Here is a 23,458-nt window from a genome sequence, read left to right as displayed (position 1 = left end):
CAGCATTTTTCATCCCTGTTCGTATTTGAGGCCCAAAGCCAGTTTGGACAACAGTGCCTGTGGATATGACAAAGTCATGATATTAGACCACATTAATGCTCTTTTGAACAGAGCAGTGTTTGCAGCTGTTGAATTTCACCATGTATTTTGGTTTCAAATGAGCCAAGCACCTGCAACTGAAATGCAGCCTAGACTCCTGCATTTTGCCTAATTTCTACATGCTGTCAATGTTGTGTTTATTCTCTACTAAAGCTGAGCTATTTTAGGAAAATATTACCCACCACTGGTGCAACGGTGAAATCGATACCAGCCAAAATTCATCTACTTGCAGCTTTCCTTGATTCTACATGAAGTAATGGATGCAAATCAGCAATATGATGTACTGATATAAGCTTCTTGTAGCTATTGACCATATTTCATGAGACCATCCAGTAGACATTTTGTGTTAAAGATATAACTTGAGGGGGTGGAGGGAAATGAAGGTGTAAAAGGACGGTCCACTTAAAAAGCTGCATGATTCTAAAGGTAACTAAAAAAATTACCACCCTGAGTTTCCGTGATTTTATTATGAAACGTTCTATTTACAAATAGGGACGTGGCGTTTATTTATAGATTCTGTTTGGGTGGTAAACTGGATTTTTGTACATCTGCTGTCACCAGAAACAAAGGTTCTGCCAGTCATCATAGGCTCTGATCGCTTGATATTGTAGCATGTGAGTGCCTCCCAAACATTAGAGTATTATTCATATCGAGGGAGAGAGACTGGCGGGCTGTAGATGATGGGGTGAGCAATCAGCAAGGTATGGACCTGGGGTAGATCTAGGGAAGGGAAGCAGGCATGGATGATGGATAGGGGCTGAGAGGGGCTCAAGGCATAGCCAAGCTATTGCAATGCTCAGGTACTCTGACAGTGCCAGGGGCAGAGGTATGGGGGCTGGTGCGGGGGCTAAGGTATGGGATTATCAGGGTAGGTGTGTGTTGGGAGGGGCTCAGCCTGACTACATTTTCCCTCCAAAATCTACGCAAGCCAGGCCGCGTGCCGAATCTGCTGATCCGGCTCCATCTCCCGGCCCACCGCAGACCCCGTACCAATAATAAAATCGGGGCCGAATACACCTGACGGGGACGGGGGCTTGTAACTGGGACCGGGCCCCACCGCATGGCTGCTCGACGGGCAGGGCGACCCGTGGCGAATCTACCGCCGCAGAGATCCCAGCTTGGCCTCGCGCGCTGTTATCGGCTGTTCCCTCTCATAGCAGCTTGAGTGTGGGGCGTCCTTCTCGCCCCCCGCCCCGCGGGGAGGAAGAGGTGGAGCCGAGCCGCCGTGATGGTTCGAACGGACCAATTGCGTTGGACGGGCTGCTCAGTCGGCCAATGAGAGAAGGAGGAGGTGCCAGCGGGCTAGGTTGTACCGCCTCTCCGTTCGGCGCATATCCTCGGCTGGGCGAACGCGACCATTTTGCGGGGGGGGGAGGGAAGCGGCGAGTGGCGGGGACCCAGACTGAGGGCGTTGGGAGTGGAGAGTGGGGACAGGGCGCACCTTCCGGCAGGGACGGGAGCGGTGCCTGCCGCGGCTGAGGGAAAGGCGGTTCCGGCGGCGCGGCCCGAGGCTCTGGGCCCAGGGATCCCGCTTGCTCTCGGGAGGGAGGGGACGGGTCCGTCACCGAATCGAGGCTAGTCGATTTCCCCGCCCCCCCCTTGGCCGACATCGCCCGATTCGGGCCCCGATTGGGTTGGAGAAAATGTCCAGGCCGGTCAGGTGAGTCTGGGGGAGCTAGCGCGGTGGGGGGAGGAGGCCCCACTCCCAACCCCCTTCTAGTGCTCCGCGTTCCTCTAATGTCCCCCCTGCGGGGAGAGCGGGACGGGTGAACTAGGCCCTGCCCCGCTGCATCCTCTGGGATGGGATGGGCAGGCGGCCTGCTGCAGGCCATGCCGAGGGGAGGCATGCATGGAGGGAGCGTGCATTGCTGCGCACTGTAGGGGGAGGCTGCCTAGTGCTGAAGGGACGGAGGGAGGGATACATCTTTGCAGCGTGCCCTTGTGCACCCCGTAGGGGGAGGCTGCTTGCTCGTTGGAGGGAGGGACGGATACATGCTTGCAGCGTGGTGTTCTTCTGCACCCTGTAAGGGGGACGGGGAGGCTACATGCTCATTAGGGGGAGGAGCGTGTGCGTGCCCTTCTGCACCCTGTAGGAGGACTGCGGGAGGAGGAGTGTGTGTGCATGTAGCGTGCTTCGCCCAGGCTGGGGGGAGTTGCGTGAATCCAGCATGCCTGTAGTGGGGGAAGGGGTGTAGGCATGCAGCATACCTTGTTGCACGCTTGGTGGAAGGGTAACGTGCGTTGCTGCAAGCTTATTGGGTGGAGGAGAGCAGGGCATGCCGTGCGCTTATTGGGAGCTGTCCCTCATGTTACTGCTCGGGGGGTGAACGGTGAAAATTTGCAGCATGCCATGACCCACTTTAGGGGGAAGCATGCGGAGTACCTGGATGCAATGTGTTATATTTAACACTTTCAGGGAAGAGGCATGCAGTATACCTTGCTGCATCTGCTTAGGGGAGAGGAGTCGAGTGGCAGGGAAGGGCAGACGGTTTTCTTGGGAGGGGGACATGCATGCAGTATGCCATAATGACCACGGCACGGAGAGGTTTTGATGGGCTCTGAGTCCGCTTTCGCTAGGCACTGCTGCCGCCAACTTGCCTCACGTTTGGGGGAGGAGTTAGGAGGAGCCGCCCACCTGGGACGGGCGGGGAGCGGTATTTGAACACACTCCCCTTATTTTTCCTTTGCCGTAAAACAACCTTCCTCTTGGAGTTGGTTTCCTACTATTCCCGAGTCCCTGAGAGATCTGTCATTAAATTGTGGGCTCGGGGATGAGGAAACAGTGAAGTTCGTCCCTAGTCAGGCTTTCTTCTCCCCAGTTTAAAAGGAGGTAGGACTCCTGTTATATGGAGTTGGGCTTGGGTTCTGATAGCGTTTCCGGTGAGTATAAACTACAATGCTGAATTGTGATACGGTTGCAAATGTAAAATTCGGTGAAGTTTTCTCATGGTAAATTATTGTAGCCTGCCTATATTGATTAATATTGTGCCTAGCACTTGAAATTGTAGTGTAAATTAGTGATTGTGTCTTTCCAATCTTGAAACATGGCACATTCTTTGTTTGTGGAAGAGGATTGTAATATGCATTAGCTTGATTTTTATTTTAGAATAACAAATATAATATGAACTGTAGAAGTTTTGTGTGTGTTAAAGGTGGGATTCAAGTTTGTCTGGTCTGCAAAGATTTTTGCTGAATGTCCCCAGATGGGGAGGATAAAAGGGACATTCAGTACACTGATAGTTGAAAACTAAGTTTTCAGGTCTCATGTGTATTTTGACCAATAATTTGTGCATGCCAAGATAAGGGTGATTATATCTCATAGGTCATGCCTGAAAGTAATTGCCCAGGGTCCAGAAGGGTTTTTTTCCTCTTGCTTTATGAAACACTTAGTTGCCTAGCTACATTAATAGGGTCTGAAGCATCCTTGGCCTTTTGCAGGACAGGATGCTGTACTAGGTGGATTAGTGGTCTGAGCTTGAATGACAATGCCTCTATCCTGGAATACAGTGATGATACTACTTTGCTGCTCAGTGTGATATAGTATACATCCTGCTGGTGACTTAATTGCCAGTACTGGAGCCTGACTACAGGTAAGGAACATGCATATTTTTAAAAGTATGGTTTCTAAATTTTTCTATATTAAATAACCCATAATTCTTTATTATAACCAACTTTAAACAAAAAAAATTGGGAAACCATACACAGTTGTAAAAGATGCAGCTTGCCTTAATATGTGTAGACAAGTGTTGGTCTTCAGCAGAGTTCAGTATCCGCGTTCAGTGGGATGTTAATAGCAGAATACCTGCTGGGATGTTGCAAAATTGGAGCCGGCAATCCACAGTCTAGCTGGTCTTAACAGGCCTATGAAAAATAGAAGATAAATCTTCCAACTGCAAATGTGTTCAACATGCCCCTCCAGTGTTAGTTAATTGGAAAACTGCACATAATTTTAAAGCTCTTGGTTTGAAAATATGTATGATTTACTTGAGGATTGGATCTTTTACTGTACTGTTAATGAGACTAGGGGAGTAAGGCAGTATCTTTTAGTGGACCAGCTTCTATTGGTGCAAGAGACAAGCTTTCAATTTTATGCAAAGCTCTTCTTCTTGTATTGTTAATGGGAGATACAGGTGAACTTATCCAAAGTCAGCAATGATGGAATATTAAAATGTTCAGTGGCCTGTGTGAAATGAATTCATGGTCTCAGTTTGCTTCTGGCTGAAGAAGTATCTATTTAAAAAATATCACCCTAAATGAAATATGGGGATAACCAGTATTGGGATAGTGGGGGAAGCTTGAACAGCCACTTTATTCTGCTGGTAGTTAGAGGACTTTGGTCTCAAAGCCTGAATCAATGCTAAAATTGACTTTTAACAAAAAATAATTTTGATTTATTTGCAATTTCTTCCTTTTCACAGGCATCCAAAAAAAACTAGCACCAGGCCTAGTATTTTTTGGTGCCCTGGAGTAAAATACTACGAAATTAATTGTATTGATTTTGCTAGCATCCTTCTTCAAAAATATGTGTATCTGTATCTTTGAGGTGTGCAGTGATGCTAATACCAATATCAATAGAACATTGCAAGGATAAATTAGTAGAGGATGTTGTTCTAGGATCTTTGCATAATATGACAAACAATTTCTAAATAGCATCCAGGTCATTTACAGCACATGGTTGTATCATCTCATATTTGTCTCATCTATTCTGATGTGTAAATTGATATAGAAACGTGTAAATCTTATGTGCTGTTAAATTAGACAGCTTTTATATTTCCTTGCATTATTAAATCTTGTATGTGTGTTTGAGAATTTAAAATTTGGTTTGTGTGGGTTTTTTTGTTTTGTTTTTAAAATTAATGCAGTGCACTTCTGCCTTTCACTCAATTGTCAGTTTCACTTGTCACAATTGTAGTCACTTTTACTCGCACATATAATGTTGTAGAATAAAATGCTACAGGCAAATATCTAAATCCAGTATGTTTTAAATAAGATATTTGAATCAATACATATGTTTCTATTTTAAAAGTTCTGTAAAACTTTGAATTTCACAAAACATGAATTTTTGGACCCAAGTCTAACTTTCATGTCCCTTCAATGGTAAATATTACTCTAAGTCTTTCATTGGTTTAGATGTTTACTGCTAAGGTAGTGCTCCTGTCAGAGTGATAGGGAAAGTATTCCCCTAGTTAGAGGTGTTAAGGTCAAAACTTACATGTGACCATATGACTCCTAATACTATACCTGGGCCATCTAAGGCCTGGTCCACACTACCCCCCCACTTCGGACTAAGGTACGCAAATTCAGCTACGTTAATAACGTAGCTGAATTCGAAGTACCTTAGTCCGAACTTACCGCGGGTCCAGACGCGGCAGGCAGGCTCCCCCGTCGATGCCGTGTACTCCTCTCGCTGAGCTGGAGTGTCGACGGCGAGCACTTCCGGGATCGATCCCAGAACATCGATTGCCTGCCATCGGACCCGGAGGTAAGTGTAGACGTACCCTTAGAAACAATTGCTCAAACTAAGGTGGAGTGCTTCTTGAAAACTTAATTATAGCTCGCCTGCTCCCCTTTTCCTTAGAATTGTCCCTTCCTTGCTTGCCCTTCAGAGTGGGATAGATTATTTCTGGTAGTGTCCACAATATGCCAGATACTTTTCTAATAGGGGGAAAAAAAGACATGATCCCAGAGCATGAACACCTGAGCAGTAAAGAGACAGGCAAAGGGTAGTGGTAAGTGGGTACAGCATACATAAAGTAACACCCAAATAGCACATGTGGCTGAAAGTCAGTTGTATCTTTCCTGTACTTTTATCCTCATAATATTTCTCTCTTGTTTCCTAAAATATTCTCCTCAGTAGTTGGCTTAAATGGAGGATATGCACAAGGCTGCTTAAACTGTTACTGTGTAAATCACTTAAGTTTTTTTTTATGGAGTTGCAAGTCAGCCATATCCCTAAAATTGCAGATACCACCATCAGTGCCCAGTCTTAGATGGCTTGTTGCACCAGGTCCTGGCCTAAAGGATCACTTTCTGTAGTTGGAGACCTCTAGGCTATCAGTCTTATTTGAGTACAGTTATGTCGTTTTAAAGAGAATTGTACGCACTAGCACTTATGTTGGTATAACTGATGTCACTTAGGGATGTGAAAAAGCCACCCCCTGAGCGACATGAGTTACACGGACCTAAGCGCCAGTGTGGACAGCGCTATGTGGATGGGGGTGCTTCTCCCACCGACATAGCTACAGCCTCTCACAGAAGTGGATTTATGTTGATGGTAGCGCTCTCTCCCATTGGCATAGAGCGTCTGCACTAGCAGCGCTACAGCTGCCTTGATGCAGCTGCGCTGCTGTAGCGATTCTAGCGTAGATTATCCCTCACACAAATAGTGAGTTGTCTTAGGCAAATAACTGTTGTTAGGCATAAGCATTGGAAATAAAGAATTGTTATAAGTTTGTCTATTGAGTTAAGGCCAGAAATATAGCATTATATTCAAGCATGGCAAAACAAATATGTATAGAAATATTTCTTAGATGTAAAACACCCATATGGGAATGCTTCCCTGCACTGTTATTGAAACCAAACTACAGCTCCCCATCAACTGGATGAGAACCAGAAAGTGAAACTGAACACTCTTCTGTTTAGCAGTCCAGGCTGAATGGAATCCAAAAAGGCAGTAACATAAATTAGTGAAAAGCTTACCTATGTTTTAGTAAATATTTCATGTTATTTATAATGGTGTTGGCTGGACACTGAATAATATTTTTTGAATTACTTACCTTAACAGTCTCTGATCAGTCTACCTAATTAGTCTTGCTCATATTTTATTCTCTGGCATTGCCTGAGAGGTAACTGTTTCTGCCAGCATTCATTTAACAAATTTGCTAGGCAATGTAGCCAGTTGTTGGCTTTTTAGGATTTACTCTTCTTCCCCAGCTGCCAGGGCTGTCCTGGTGCAGGGCCTGGGACAACCCCCTCCAGCCCAGGCCCCATCTCTTCCCACCCCTGCTCAGCCCCCTCCCTGCCCCCATTCCACCCCTTTCCCCCAAACCCCCGTCCTGCTTCTTTCTGGCTTCTGCCCCCTCCCTCGAGCAACGCCAGAAGCCAGTGGGGCAGGCTGGGGCCAGGTCGCTCGCTGCTGCCGGCGCCAGGCCCCCAGCTAACCCTCTAGGCTGCCCTGGGCCGCGTGTCCCAAAGCCTGGGGTGGTTGCCACAGTCTGTCCTATGGACGGGATGGCTCTGCCAGCTGCATTCCCTCTGCAGGCATGAGCCAAATTTTCTTGGAGGTTTTCTTTTCTTCTTTTAATTTGAATTTCAAACTTCATATGTCACTGTAGTGCCAGGGCGAGACCTTGAGGTTAAGCACCTCATAAGGCAGGGATAAATCATTCTAATCTGCCTTCCTAAGATATCCACACGCCACCCTATTGAGCTTTTATCCGCTAACATGATGACTTGTATGCACTAATATTGGGTCTGGGAGTGCCTTTTTTTTTTTTTTTTTTTTGCTGAAGATGGTATACAACTACTCAAGCAATACTTAGAAATATATTCTATAGCCAACTTCTTGGTTCTAAACGTGTGGCAATAGTCTTTCCGCCACAGGCAAAAACCTCTTAAAACTGGTGTCTAGTGGTCCAATGAGATGTACTATGAGGATTACACGAAGGGCTTCTTGGACATAGTGGTCTTAAGAAATTCATCTATATGCATATACTTACCTAGTGAGCCAACATTCAACACTATACACAAACATACTGTCCTGTGCCTTGGAATTATTAGAATGGCTTCTGTGTTCTAGCACCTTCTATCTTCATGACACCCTTGCCATTTTTCTGCCAATGGCTGTTAGAGACTGTATTTATGCTCACCTTAAATGATACAAACATGACATGGGGTTGGTAGATGTAGTGAATGTTGAGCCCAGAATAAGAATGCTAGACGGAAGAACAGTTTGTGCTTGACTTCAGTTTGTAGAGACAACAGCTATAGTTAAACAGTCCTTGAATGTTTGTGTGCTCTTTGCACCTGTTCTTTTGAGAAGACTCCTTTCCAGGAGTTTATCTTTCTGTATCTACCCTCTTATGTCTCTGTAGTCATTCTCTCCTGCAAGGCAAAAAGGAACAGCCTTCGCTGTACAGTTGTCTACTGATTTTTATCACACTTCCTCTAAAAATCAATATTGCTGTAGACAATGTAATGAGGGAGCACAGTAGGGACCATCTTGCTAGCTCAACCTGTAGGGCTTAGTGCTTGGAAGCAGAAAAGAAGCTTAGAATGTTTTCGTTATTTGCCTGACATAATATTTTGCGTTTTAAATGTGTATGCTACATTATATTCTAATAATATGAATAAGCTAGGTGAAGCCCTTTATGACTGCTTGTTTCTTGCAAGGTGTTTATCCTGCAATTTACATTATGCTCAGTAGGTTAGTGAAATGTGAAGACAATTGCCTTGTGAAATTGATAGACTGAGTGTGCAGCAAAATTACCCTCAGTTTTTGTTTTAAGGGGGAAATGTCTGTTCCACTCATGCACACAAAATAAGTGGATGGGCACAAGATTAACCTTTATCTCATCGTTTAGTGTTCATGCTTCTCTCTACATATTTTAAAAATATAAATCCTTGTCCCGCTTCACAGCGAAAAAGCCCCAGGAAGGCTAATAGTTGAAACTGAAATTAAAAAGTGAGTTTTTGTGGCCTGGCCTCTACTCTTCTCAGTGAATCCTGCCAGTAGTTATATTCCCAAATTCATATTTTACAACATTCAGACTACAGATGAGTGGGTAGTGTGATACATTACAGCTGTACTTAAATCCCCTCTTGTCACTTGATTTGGATTCAACATTGCGAAAGTCTGACTGTCCACCTCTTGCCTCTTTTTTGAGAGGGTTTGTTTAGGGTTGGTTTAATTGAATTATGGTACTTCCTCTTTCTCTAAGGCTGTTCCTAATAGCTATGAATTGAGGTGCATGCCGAGAAAGGAAGCTTAGAAGGAATTTGAAGGAGTTGACAGCTGTAGTCAAAGTATGATTTTTAGGGGTATCCTAGCAAAAAGCCTTGCCAAGAGTACAGTGTATTAATCTCAAAGTGCTGCTCCTTTCTGGAAAGTGTATGTAAAATGGCATTGTGTGGTTCTGTTTGATTTAGTGGCACCATGTGAAATTTAAGAGGAGGGATGGAGTTGTGGTTCAGGTGCAGGTTTGAGTCTCAGAGCTGCTTTCTAATCATAGCACTCTTCCAGTCTGTGTAATATTGGGCAAGTCACTTAAAGTCTTAAACTTCACTCTTGCCATCTGTAAAAGTGAGAACTACCCAACCTCATAAATGCATTTGTGAGGATAAGTTCCTCATCACTTTTGGATTTCTGATACTGCAGTGATTGTCATATAAAAGCCTATGCTTTTTTAGATTCCTTTATTTTTTTTAAAAGAACTTTCCTACCTGCTGCATATCCTAGGATCTAAGTCAATCACTTATATTAGATAGCAAAGTCAGAATCTGGCCGTGCAATTGGAACTTCATTAACAATATTATTTTATGACCCTGAATAGAATCCAGTAAGCACTTGCGTAGTTGTATTGGTTGTACAGGGCTAACAGAACTGAAAAGTAGTAATACCTCATCACTAGCGTAAATGGGTCAGATGCTGAATATGATCTCTACTTAGATCTCAATAAATTACATTTTAATATAATTTTTTAGACTTTGGTCTACTAAGTACAGGTCTCACATTTTCTAGGCAAATGAAGAGGAATTGGGAAGTGTCTGCTAAGTCATTTCTATAGTATTAGCCAACCAAATCTGCCAAAAATTGGCGCTCATAGTGCATTGTTACAGCTATAATTACTTACCTTTTCTAATCAAGCATAATTGTCTATCAGAATTTTTGAAACATGCCTTGTGCCCCATTTTGTTTTGTCTTTTTTGGTAATAATGTAGAAGGAGAACCAGAAAGGGTTTTTCAAGAAAAGCTTTAACACAAGAAATACCATGAATGTAAGGTCTGGTTGTCCCTGACTTTGCTGAGGGTGTGGATTATGTATGAGGGCATACCTTAACTAAGTGTTCTCTCAGGGGAGGTTGCCAGATCTCTGTCCCATAACTTCTAGGAAGGATAAGAGCCATGGGGCATGAGGGAGAAAGTGAAACTCTAAGATGCAGCATCCATGCTCACCTCTCCACTCAAACATACTGTGAATAGCTTCTTAAAACTGTCTTTCCCTTTCTGGGGCTGTCCATAATACAGTTCACCAGAGGAGCACCTCATATTTGCAGGGCTACAATCTCAAAATAGCCAACTGGCAGGGCACATTGTATACCCAGAGAGCCCCTAATGGAAGCCACGTTGATCTACTTGTTCCCTCACTCTCCAGAAGACTAAGTAGGGAAGTCTCCACAGGAGAAGCTGTGTGAGGAGTGGAGCACTTCTCTATCCTTGTCACTAGTTGAGTTCCAATAAAAAGTTGCTCCCAACTGCTGCTTCAGTCAGTGGGAGGGGTAGTGATACTTTGAACTCACAAAGGTCCAGTGTAATAATTTTTTTTTCTTCCAAATTTTTATTTTATCACTGAAATTAAGTTGGTGTTAACCATGAGAAACCAAAATTTTAAACATGACTCTAAAAAAACCCCAACTTTCACTCTTAACTGGTCAACTTTCAGTCTTGCCTCATTGTTCTCTAGTCATTATGAAGTCTTAAAGGATAGGTGGAATCTGCATTTTTTTTTTTTAAAACCTTTCAGGCATTCTTTTATATATATATCCCAAAAGAAATTAAACAAGGAGGAGGGAGCACAAATCTTTTTCTCTTCCTTTTCAAGGACTGACTTTCTTAATTTTGAAAATGCTATATTTGTCTGCTTGGCATATTCAAATATTTTGATTGTAGGCTTATTCTGTGAAGAAGCTTCAAATATAATGGCCAAAGCATTGTGAAATGACAGGCTTTGTCACTGTTTTCTTTTATTTAAAAAAACAAAAACATTTGCAGTTTCTCCCTCACTGTCCTGTTTAAAAATTCAGTTGGAGGTCACTGAATTTTGTGTAAAGAGCAGCTAATACCCTATGGAAAACTTTATTTTTGTACAAGCAATTCTCCCTGTCTTGAGGACTCTGTATTAATGGCATGTGCATGACATTGTCAGTTCACCTGCTCAGTCTATACCTGGAAGTCAATCTTTGATACTATTTCTACAGCAACCGTTTCATGTCTGAGGCTAAAGATTGGAGGTGGAGGGGAGAAACAGATGGATGTAGGAACTCCTAGGTCTGGTCTAAACAAAGTTCCACCCGTTTCAGGCTATGCCTAAGGCCTATATCCGCAAAACTTTGTCACTCAAGGGTGTGAATGTTCCACCCCTCTGAGTGACATAAGTTACACCAACATAAGTGCTCGTGTACAGCACTATGTCAGCACGAGAGCGTCTGCCGCTTGCGGAGGTGGCCTTTTTTTATGAGTGTCTTCACCAGATGCACTGCAGCGTCACATCTGTATGGTACAACTACAGCGCTGTACGTATAGACATACCCTAACTAAAGGTGTTTGGGGGGGTTAACTATTTTAATTTAAAATAGTGCAACTTCTAGATTTCATAAACCCTAATACGTAACTAGTGTAACAAATGCAGTATCAATAGGGAGGTAGATATTTAGAAAATATCTAAAACCAGTTATTGACTAAACTGAATGTTTCCTGACCTGTGAACAGGTTGGTGTTTTTGTTTTGTTTTTTAAGGGGTAGTGAAAACTCACTTTAATCTTAGGGTGCTTTAAAGGTGGTTCTCAAGAACTGTAGTTGAATATATTACAGCAACACAACACTGGGTATGATTTCATTGTAGAGTAAAGGGACTATGTAAAAATGCACAGGTGAGGGTGGCTCTGTTAATTGTGCTCTTAAGCTGCACAAAGAATACTGTTCAAAAACTTAGTGGCAAAAGCAAAGTGATGGATACCTGTTAGCAATCTCTAATAGAAACTGGAAATTTACCATATATATATTTTAATGAAAACTTATCCAGCCTTATAAATCCTAACAGCTCCAGAGGAAGTTGCTAGAGCAGCAGTTCTGAAACTAGGGGTCGGGACCCCAAAGTCGGTCGCAATCCTGTTTTAATGGAGTCTCGCTGGCGTTAGATTTGCTGGGGCCTGGGGCCTGAGCCTCACATCTTCAGGCCTGGATGGTAGGGCTCAGGTTACAGGCCTCCAACCTGGGGCTGAAGCCCTTTGACTTTGGCCTCCCCACCCTGGGCAGCAAGGCTCCGGCGGGCTCAGGCTTCAGTCCCCTCTCCTGGCATCATGTAGTAATTTTTGTTGTCAGAAAGAGGTTGCGGTGCAATGAAGTTTGAGAACTCCTGTGCTAGAGCGTTTATCCTGCATTAATTTCTGACTGTTAAGATATAGATGGCTGAGTTTCTGGAAGTGTTTTTAGGGTTGCCCTTTGGAGGTATTGGTGAGTAATGACTTTGCAGACTTTGAATTATATATCAGAAAACGAGAGTGGTGCTTTTTTGTTGATTTGAAAAAATCTGTCTTTCCAAGATCATAAATTGTTAATTAAACTAAACTTTTTTTTTTTTAAACAGGAACAGGAAGGTGGTCGATTATTCACAGTTTCAGGAATCAGACGATGCTGGTAAACTATTTTGTTCTTTTTCAGAAAAAAATTACAAAATGTTCACTCTTTACCATGGCCGTGAATTGATAAGGGTTTGTAAATGTGTACCCCAATATTTTTTAATGTAGTAAAAAACTATTTTAATGCTTATATTGTGACAGCTTCTAAAGGCCTTTCTTGGTTTGTTATTGGCAGAATCTTCCTGAAATTACTTCCTCATATTTTACCACAGCCAATTTATTAGTTTATATAGTTGATCCTAGCACACAGGCTTTTCTGTGAATCATCCTTTTTTAGTTATTTGCATATTCATGTGAATTAGATTATCCGTATGGCTTCCAAAAATATCATAATGTTTTATTTTTTTTGGAAAGTAGACATGCTGCTGCTCTGCTAATTGAGGTTATATTGACATTTAGTGGAAAGAAAATATGACTGAGGCTTGCCTAGTTCTTAACTGCAGTACTATTGGTAGTATCCTGTAATCGTTGTGCGTAATTTGGAACTTAAACGATTTTGTGAAAGACCTTACACCTGTCTATTTTTGTCATATCTAAACAGTGGTTTTTTTCGGAGCACCTAAGATAAGAAATAGGTGCAAATTTTAATGGATTTGTGTATGATTCTGAATATAAGAATGTACGGTTCTGATTTTCCATAAAATTCAGATCAACTTTTCTCTTGCCATGAAGCCTTTTCTGCAGTATTTCCTATGACTTCTGCTTCTTAAACTTGTTAACTTATTATGCAGTTTGCAGATATACAGGTTGAGTATAATGTGTCTCTTTTGTAAAGTTGAATTGAAGTTTTGAAGATTTGGATTTTTGACAGGATGCTGATCTGACCTCCTTAAAAATGACATGGCTTGGTAACTTTAAATATACACCTCTACCCCGATACAACGCTGCCATCAGGAGCCAAAAAATCTTACTGCATTATAGGTGAAACCGTGTTATGTCGAACTTGCTTTGATCCGCCGGCGCGCGCAATCTTCCCCCCCCAAGCGCTGCTTTACCGCGTTATATCCGAATTCGTGTTAAATCAGGTTGTGTTATATCTGGGTAGAGGTGTACTTGAAGAGGTAGTACTCTATTTGGGTTGCTGGAAGTTATAGCATAGTTTGCTTCTTTTCAAAACCATTTCCTCTGGTGTACTGTTCAGATGAAGATTATGGAAGAGATTCTGGCCCTCCAGCCAAGAAAATCCGTTCATCTCCCCGGGAGGCTAAAAATAAGAGGCGGCCTGGAAAGAATTCTCAGGAGGACAGGTAAGAAGTTGTTTCTGTTACTTCTGATAGCCCAACATTAGCTAAACCAGTCTTGCCATGTAGGTCGCAACAATCGTAAGTGATGTGCACTTCATTGCACTGAAGCCTTCGATGCTAGTTGGTATGGTGATGAGCTTTCAAGGGGTTCTAGAATGAGTAAAGAAATCTTAGTCATGGAATGGTCCCCTTACCTTGCATCTAAGGCTCAGTTACTTGAAGCTTAGGGTGTATAGGCATCTCCAGTTAAATAGTATCCTAGCAGTTTGAAAGAGATCTGGCAATGTGTGGTGCTTTTTCTTTTTTTTTTTTCACTCTGTTTGACATTCTTCTACTCTTCAGAGAATCTAGAGAATCTGCCTCTAGGTTGTATGTGAATTTCCACTTGCAAGTGACTAACTGGACATTGAAATTTATTAATGGAGGCTGCTGTCTAAGGCAGTGGTTCTCAAACTTTTTTTTCGCAGACCACTTGAAAATTGCTGAGGGTCTCGGCGGGCTTTGGATAAAAGTGCTATAAAAAAAACTTAATAATAATAAACATTTTTTTTTGTTCTCCAAATAAAAGCACACAACTCATCATTTAATATCAGTAGTCTTACCTTTCTAATGCAATGGATGTGCCATCCCTCCCCCACCGTGGCAGCCCCCAAGCTGGGACTTGGAAGGAAGGGGGTTTCTTCCTCTCTCCCCAACCGCAGCATCCCCCGAGCTGGGGCTGGGAAGGAGGGCTCTCTCTCCCCAGCAGCCACAGCCCTGGAGCTGGGGAAAGTCACCTCTTTCTCTGGCTGCCACATCCCTGCACGTCCCTAATTCTCCCCCACCCCCTCTTCTCACCCCACTGCCTCCTCCCACCTACCTCCTGTCCCGCCAAGGTCACCACCTCACTTTACATGTGCGTCTTCTCCGGGGTCCAGGCACCTAATTAGTGGAGCCATGCCTGCGCAGCTCCTCTAATTAGGTGATTGGCCGTTCATTCTCTCGTGTGCGGCCGCCCAGGCACGCGCCTTAGAAGGAATTATCTGCGAACCACTTGAATGGAGCTCGCGGACCACTGGTCGTCCGTGGTCCACAGTTTGAGAACCTCTGGTCTAAGGAATCCCATTAATGTGTTTTTTGGGACTTTTACTCCTAAATCCTGAAGGCCTGATAGATCCTACAGCCTTCTTGCTGAGAGAAAAAAGGGCAGAAAGGTCCCGCAAGAAGAGCATGTTATGTCTGTGCTACATGCTGGCAAACTCATTCTGTGAATCTGGAAAGGTGCAGACTCCATGTTGTGTAATAGCAAACTTGATTCTAGGCATAGAGCTCCTAGCTCCATCTGTTGGTCCAAGAGATCTAACCTGAGTCAAAAGAATATTGGAGCATCCCATCTACTGTAGAGCAGAGGAGTCTTCAGCAGAACTCTAGGGTCTGTTGGAATGCAGGACTGGATCTGTGCTGAGTTGAAACATTTGAATGTATTGAGGGAGCCGGGTCATAACAAACATGATTGTGGGTAGGGTGCATAGTCTGTGTAAGCTTCCTAAAATGGCAGGACTGTTGCTGACCAAGCCAGCAAAAGGGGATTGGACACTGAGGTTCTCTTTCCTTTTCAAACCAGCAGTGAAGCCAGGCATAAAGCATATGTCACTAGTGCTTCAGCATTAAAATCACGTTCCAGAGCTAGGCAACTAGAACAGGAGCAAGTAGAGTTGCATGAGCTACAAAAATCTTGACACAGGACAAGAGTAGGCGGGCTACCAGTTTGATATATTTCAGTCTCTCCGTAGTTTTATAGTGCTTTACAGTCATTGTTGGATCTGACAGAAAAAGCCCCTCAACTATTATTAGCAATGCTTTCTACAGAAGTGGAAGCATTAGCAATAGTGAAGACTTATTAGTTCTCCATTTTCATAGTTTGTCTGGAATTCAAGAAAATATCTTACTTTACATTTCTGAGCAACCTCAGTAATCAAAGGGAGCCAACCCCTTAAGGGAAGACCTGTTGAAAAATTACCTGCATCTTACCAGACAGGACAAAAAAGTGTCTCTTGACTTCTACTGTAAACCCAAGGCAACCATCACCAAGAAGTTGGCCTACCATGACTGGTTGTATGGTGTTCCTTAATGTCCAATGACTGTTTACAAGCTGAATATTAGTCTTGGAAATCAAAAGTATGCCAGCTATTTCTTGGTGATGACTGCCTTGGGTTTCCTGTAAAAACTAAAGCCATGTCTGTGCTACAGCAGTGCAGCTGTAGTGCTGAAGTGTAGATGCTTCCTATGTCAATGGAAGGGGTTTTTCCAAATTCACCTCTCCAAGAAGCAGTAGCTAGATCGACGGAAAAATTCTTCTATCTACCTGGCTGCATCTACAGTCCCTGTTAGGTTAACGTAAGTTGCACAAGGTGCAAAAATTTTCACAGCCTGAGCAATGTAGCTCAGTTGATCTAATTTTAACTGTAGACTAGGCATTAATCTTTTTTTTTTTTTTTCCTTCTGTATTTGGTAGGATGCAGGTCATTTTTCAATAGGACACTACTTCAGGGTGTGGAAGTGGATAAAGGGAATTTGAACGCAGATATCTTAGTTTCTAGAATAGAGCAAGAGTCAGGCTAACACTAACTCTAATAACGCGAGACTTTAAGGCAGGGCCTGGGCGAGTGGGGAAAAAACTGTAAGAGATACTGTTTTAACCTTGTTTTAGTTGAGAATGGAATGCAGACTGTAGCAGAAACTGCTGAGAAAAGTAAGATATCAGGAAGGAATATGTATAAACAAGACGCGGCTGCTGATCATTATTGTATGCAACAAAAGGTATAAATGCTTGCCCTAATTATTTATCTGGCGGAGACCTGCCTAGGAAGGGGGAATCCCTGTCCGTGCATACTCTCCCTCTTGCAATTGCTTGAGAATAAACTCTCTGAATTGTTGCAAACAACCTAAGAGTGAAGACTGTGTTTTCTTCCACAAAGGTTTGAGGTGCTTTTACGTTTCTGGGCAGTAAGGAAGAGCGCTAGTGGCAGTTGTACGATTAAGTGGGTAGTGGTGTGTGCCCATGTGCTGTCTTGGTGTGGGTGGGGCAGAGGAGAAATATTTCAGTCTGGCTTTGAACTTCAGTAGCTAACATAGAGACAAGGACATTTGCGTCTGAGATGTTGACCTTTTTACACTAGGTGCTTCAGGGAAGGGTGCTATTCTGTTTGACAAACATCCTAGCACAATACGGCAACATAAATAGTAAGTAGGAATCTGACCCAAAGGGATTTTTAGTGCTGGCACTTCAAGCACTTTTGTATGACTTTCTTGGGTGGTTTTTGTTTTAGCCTTTGCTTGCGGGATGCAGTGTTGTGAGAACTGCTGCAGTCTACATCTGCTGCTGCTGTGTTTTCTACTTACCTGTGCTCCAGTAGCTTAGAAATATTGGAGGCCAAGATTGCTGTCCAGGAATTACTCCCAAATATTACCGGAATCTAGATATTTTTGGCCACTTTCAGATGATCTAATTTATGAGAGAATCAGATCTGAAAGCATCTAAATGTTGATTGCTATGAGAGCCACTAGTTCTGTTCCTTCTCAGTCTGTGGCAAATATGCATATGTGATACAAACTTAATTGTTGTTCCCACAAGACTTGAACTTGTAAACAAACTAGCTTATTCAAGTAATCAAAACATGCTTCAGAAATGTGTGGTGTTAAATTTCAGATTCAGAATTAGTTATGTTCTACAGTCCCCTATCCATTCTTGCCATTGGCACAACCCTTCAGTAGTCTGGAGCGTATTTGTTTCACCATTACTGGCTTTTACCTGTGTTTTCACCAGTCCTATTTAAAACTGTTTACTCCTAGGCTGGGTTTGCTGTGTTGGATTTACACCCTTTAGCATCCGAAAGGAAGAGCCTTTCACTCCATGTTGTTTCTTCTAGCTAATTACAATAGTAATTATTTTACATTTCAGAGTTAAGTTTATTGAGCTGAACTGTGCAGCTCATTTCTCAGAGCTGTTGTTTCAGCTATCAGTCAGTTTACACTTGCTTCACAATTTGAAGGTGGTTATTTTTACAACCATAATGACTAGATAACTTTTTTTTTTTTAAACGAGAGCTTAAATTCTGAAGCACAAAGTGGCAGCCTCTAAAAGTACCAGTTCACGCAGCTACCACAGGCTTACCCAGTACAGCAGATCCATCCTCAAAAATAGTGATAAAACTTTCTCCTTCTCTCCTTTGCAGTGAGGATTCAGAAGAAAAAGATGTGAAGACCAAGAAAGATGATTCACACTCTCCAGGTAGTTACCCAGCTGCTAACACATAGCCAAGTAGGCTTGTTATAGGAATATCATCCTTGTAATAGGAATATTACAAGGATTATATTAAAGTAAAGGACTAATGATGCCGACAGGAGTAGTGTTCATAATACATAGCTCTGCCGTTGCACCTTAACTCGGATGCTATCTTTGATTCTCCTGTTCTTTCTAGTCCTGGTGGACTAGACTACCAGATTTTCTTCCTTTGTGATCTAGTACTACTGAGACAAGGTGGATGAGGTAATACTTTTATTGGACCAACTTCTGTTGGTGAGAGAGACAAGCTTTTGAGCTATACAGAGCTCTTGCTCATGTAATGCTAGAGTAATACTTCCAGCAGGGAAGGCCAAGAATATTAGTCCACTGTGCCTGCCACACTCTTATGACTCCAATGCATATGTTCCATTGAGAAGTATTTGAGACTTCATTTTGTCACCATTTTCTCCTAGATGAAGACTTTGGCAGCGAGGATGATGACTTAGGAGCAGATGATGGCAAAGCTGACAGTGACTATGAGAGCTCTCAAAAAAGCAAAAAAGCAAAAAAAGCCAAACCTGAAAAGAACAAGAGAGCCTCCAAATCCAGGAAAAGGGCTGCAGGTAAAGAGGGTAAAAACAAAGATCTTTCCCACTGTTAAGCGACTGTTTTGGGTATGTTGCCCTGAAATCAGTCCTGAGCTGGCCTAAATGTTGTGACTGAATGCCAAAGATCCAGAAAGCAAAATCCGAAGTTAGGAACTAAGTATACTCTTTGCTCCATCTCTCTTGCAAGTTATGTGCTCTTCCTTCCCTCCACCCCTCCTTTAGATGAAAAGTATGAAACCCCTGCTGTCCTGTGCCCCCACTTCTTTTATCCCTAAGCTTTGAGCAAGTGGGTCTTACATGGGAGGAGGGGAAGCTCAAGGATCGTTGACTAGTGTGAAGCCGTTCCCTGACCTCACTCCCCAGCGTTAGTACTGAGATTCTTCTGCTTTTCCGCATTTTTATTCAAGCTTCAGTCTGTCAGCTGGACGGAAACGAGAGTTTAAATAACTTACTACAGTATTTCCCAGTTTATTCTGCTCTAGAATCACAAAAATATCTTATGAGCGCATAATCTATAACCATCATGAGTGAAATGTTTTTACAATGGAAAATATAGTACTATAATGCAACATTGACTTGAACAATTTGAGTCAGTATTCAGTTATGTTCACTGGGGGAATCATAACTGTCATATTGTACAATAGCATTTGCTATTAAATTTACGTTAATGATATCTGACATTTATAGAGCACCTTTCGTTACAAAGGATCTTGGAAGCACGTTTTCACTAAGCAGCACTCTGCTCTGTAGTAAGAATGGGTCGGTGCAGGATGCTGAGGAAATATTCCTGTTATGAAAAAGTGTCCTGGTTCTTAAGTTCATGGTTAATGGACAGGACCTCAAGGTTGAGCCCTTTCAAAACATATGCTTGATGTAGGGAGAATTTTAACCACACTCAAATAACCAGCTATGATAGTTACCCAGCAAGCCTCTCAGTTCTCCTGCTTTATCAGGAATGATTTGGCCTTCATTTTGCTCTTACCACGTATTCTGGGCTTGCAATAGGAGCTATGTCATAAGTCTTCATTGCAACATGGTGAATTTTGTGTTACAGAGGACAGTGAGGATGAGAAAGAAGACCACAAAAACGTCCGCCAGCAACGGCAGGCAGCATCCAAAGCAGCTTCCAAGCAACGAGAGATGCTTATGGATGATGTGGGCAGTGAGGAGGAAGAGCAGGAGGAGGAGGAGGCACCATTCCAGGAGAGTAAGTAGAGGGGGATTGTAATGAAAAACATACTAAAGCAGCTGTTTGGAGTAGTGTGACTTCTTGGGCATTGGATGCAGACTGCTCACTAATGCATTCAGTGTTAAGGCATATCTGTTCAAGGGATGAATTAAGTTTAGCTGTAGTGTAGAGTGTATCCTTTTTTTGTCTTAAGCTCAGGGCAAAGAGGTGCATGACTTGATACACTATCCATTTACAAATACTAAGTCATCACCATAAAATAGGTATCTTTACAAACATTGTCGTCAGCTATGAAATATTTACAGGTAATAAACTGAGGCACAGTGGTAAAATGGCTTGCCCAAGATGACACAAGTATGTGACAGCTTATAGAACTAGAGTGTCCTGACTCTTACTCCTCTCCCATGCACCAGTCTAACTGCTAGACCACTTTCCTTTCTTTGCACTTGGAAGAGATATAAAGGCTTCTTCACAAACACACACTTCCTTTCTCTGTCCTTGCAGAAGATTCTGGCAGTGATGAAGACTTCCTCATGGAAGATGATGATGATAGTGATTATGGCAGTTCAAAAAAGAACAAAAAAAAGGTGGCCAAGAAATCCAAGCCAGAGAGGAAAGAAAAGAAAATGCCTAAGCCCAGGCTAAAGGCTACAGGTGAGCTTACTGGACGGGAAGCCACTTGCTTCAAAAAATGAATATTTTTGCAGCTGTAAAGATCAGTTAGCAAGGCTGTGTCTGAGTGTGTAAATGTCACTCTTTCCTAACTGTTCATCTGCTTAAAGGAACATTAGTCAAATGATTTTCATCATCGCTTTTCTGGAGATTAATAAAGCATAATTAGATTTTTAAACTACTTAGCACTTCAGAATTAACTAACAGCCTTGTGAAGTAAATTAGAATTAAATCAGTTTTACTGATAGGGAAATTGAGACCAAAAAAAGATCATGCCAGTGGCAATATTGGGATGAGAACTCTTGAGTTCTTAGCTTCCAGTCCTGTCTCTAGTCAGCTTGTCCTGTGGTGACTTAAAGTAGTTGACACTTGGGCCTAACAACCTTGAATAATCACTCCATTTATTTCAATATGCAGACCTCTGGATGTAGGCATAGCTATATAGAGGTGCACAGATATTCAAATTACTGAATGCATTTTTATTCCACTTTTCTAGCTGACCGTGAGCATGAGAAATGTTAGCCTAAAGGAAGCTTTTCAACAAATGAAAATGCCTTGAAATAGGAGTCTATGATGAAAGTGCCTTTGCAGCCATAAACTATACCATTACTACTACGACCTTACTGTACCCTATGTTTTTCACAGCTACAGAACATGTTGCAAAATTGTGCTTCAGAATTGCAGCTTTCTTAAAAAGAAAAGTTACAAAACAAGATTTTTTTCCCTTCATGGTTGTGGAGAAACGTTCAAAAGATATTTGGTTCATAATATATTGTTGCCTGCTGGGAGCTTAGAATACTAGCAGTGGGATTTGAACGGTCTTGGTTTTTTGGGAGGGGATGCCCATGAGCTCCATTGTTATGTGGAAGTGAGTTTCTCTCTTTCTGAGATGCCATGGAGTTCAGCTTTTGTGTTGCAGGTAGCTGCTTACTTTGATGCCACAGTGCTGCCATCCAGCAGCTCATTAAATCTTGCAATTAAATGGTTTGTAAATATCTTTTAGAAACCCTTTCCCTTGAGTTCAGGCTCTTAAATAATCTTGCATAAGAGTAAAATGTCCTTTTTAGATTTATCAGGCATCTGTCTTAACACTTTTTATTTTCCTCTGAATGCCTACAAACATTCAAATGGATCCATAATAAAATAGTAGCCTGGTCCTAAAGTAATTTTTCTCACTCAGGGTAAGCTTCAGAAGACAGGCCTCACAGCATGCCATTAACTATAAGTAGATTGGCATTCACTTGCACCAAAGATGGTGCCTCTTAGCTTGTCAAAGCCAGCTCAAGTGTGGGCTGAAATATGTGACAAACTCAAGGTGATGGACCCAAAGTAAAATTAATATCACAAAACTAAAATATTGTCAGATTTGTTTCTTTAGTGTAGATAACTCTTCTGTAACTTGTGCTTCACAATTCTCTTTTTCTGATGTAAATAACTTCAACTATAAAAGCGAGGACACCCTTACTTCATAGTGTGGGTAACATTGGTACTACAAAGAGTGAAGTCCCTCAAAATGAGGGACATTTGAGAAGACTGCGAAGTTTGCTCTCTGTTAATGAAACAGATTTGTGCTATTGACAAACCTAATATGAAGGCTAACTCTGAACTAGAACACTATAATTGCATGACTTTTGATATGTGATAGGCTTTCATCAAGGAGTTCTGGTGATGACTTCAACCAATAAATTGGAGTTTCATCTGATTGAAAATGAAATGATGGAGTTTTTACTGTATGTGCCAAATTCAACACTTCTCCTACTGATTTGCCTATCCCTTACTATCTCCTGTCAGCTTATTTGAAAGTAAATGAGAATTATGGATTTTTCTTTTCAATTGCTTTCCTGCTTCTGCTGATTTCTCATTGCTCAAGTCATCTCTTACTTTGGATATGGCATCATTATCCACGTTAACAGTTTGTTGCTCCAACGTTAACAGTTTGTTGCTCCAACGGCATTAATGCAGGACTCATCTTTGCAAGTATCATCTTACAAAAAACAACCTGGATTTGGTTTGGAGAATACATTTTCCAAGTAGAGGTTGTTTGTGTAAAGCTGTGTGTAAAGCTTTATTTATGTAATTGTAGCTGATCTCATGAAACTGGTGCTTTGCTTTCTTTAGTGACACCCAGTCCGGTGAAAGGCAAAGGGAAAGCAGGCCGCCCCACAGCTTCAAAGGCATCAAAAGAGAAGACCCCATCTCCCAAAGAAGAAGATGAAGAGCCTGAGAGCCCCCCAGAAAAGAAAAAAAAATCAGCCAGCCCTCCACCAGAGAAATCGGGGGATGAAGGGTCTGAAGATGAAGCAGCCTCTGGTGAAGATTAAATGGCAGTTTGGGGAGCTTGTTTTTGTTTTTTTGTTTTTGTTTTTAAATAAGAGAAAAAGAAAACATACTTAGGGGTAGAACACGGTTTTGGCTGTGGCTTGACTCATGGGCTTTGAATGCTGTCTTTGCTTTCAACTGTTTAATACAGTATCATTTTTTAAAAAGAAAAAACCCTTATACAGTAATGTTTTTTTTGACGTCACTGTTCTCTATTGGCCATTCTGTTCTTGTCCCCCACCAAATCTGAAAGCCATTTAAAACTAAATGGATCACGTACTAAAAATATATATTTTTGAAGGGATGTTGCAGTTGTGAAGCAATAGCATATGAGGCTGATACTTAAAAATTATACTTACAAATCATCAAGTAGCATAGATTTCCCAAAGCTGAAAAGGGCCTTTAAAACTACTGTTCCTTATTGGAA

The 23,458-nt window shown here is 42.1% G+C and overlaps 1 protein-coding gene across 1 annotated transcript; it reads left to right on the top strand.

Annotated features, from left to right (window-relative positions):
* The first annotated feature begins 1,456 nt into the window (after positions 1 to 1,456).
* On the top strand, positions 1,457 to 23,034 carry NUCKS1 (nuclear casein kinase and cyclin dependent kinase substrate 1). The gene is made up of 8 exons (XM_065403765.1): positions 1,457 to 1,759; positions 12,684 to 12,733; positions 13,877 to 13,982; positions 18,194 to 18,249; positions 18,717 to 18,866; positions 19,906 to 20,058; positions 20,545 to 20,694; positions 22,831 to 23,034. Exons 1-8 carry the CDS (start codon positions 1,743 to 1,745, stop codon positions 23,031 to 23,033), a joined length of 885 nt encoding a protein of 294 aa, XP_065259837.1. The 5' UTR covers positions 1,457 to 1,742; the 3' UTR covers position 23,034.
* Positions 23,035 to 23,458: the final 424 nt, after the last annotated feature.

This window comes from Emys orbicularis, chromosome 4, assembly GCF_028017835.1.
Source record: "Emys orbicularis isolate rEmyOrb1 chromosome 4, rEmyOrb1.hap1, whole genome shotgun sequence".
Taxonomy (NCBI): Eukaryota; Metazoa; Chordata; order Testudines; family Emydidae; genus Emys; species Emys orbicularis.
Note: the sequence above shows the minus strand (reverse complement) of the source record. Positions and strands in the feature narration are given on the sequence as shown.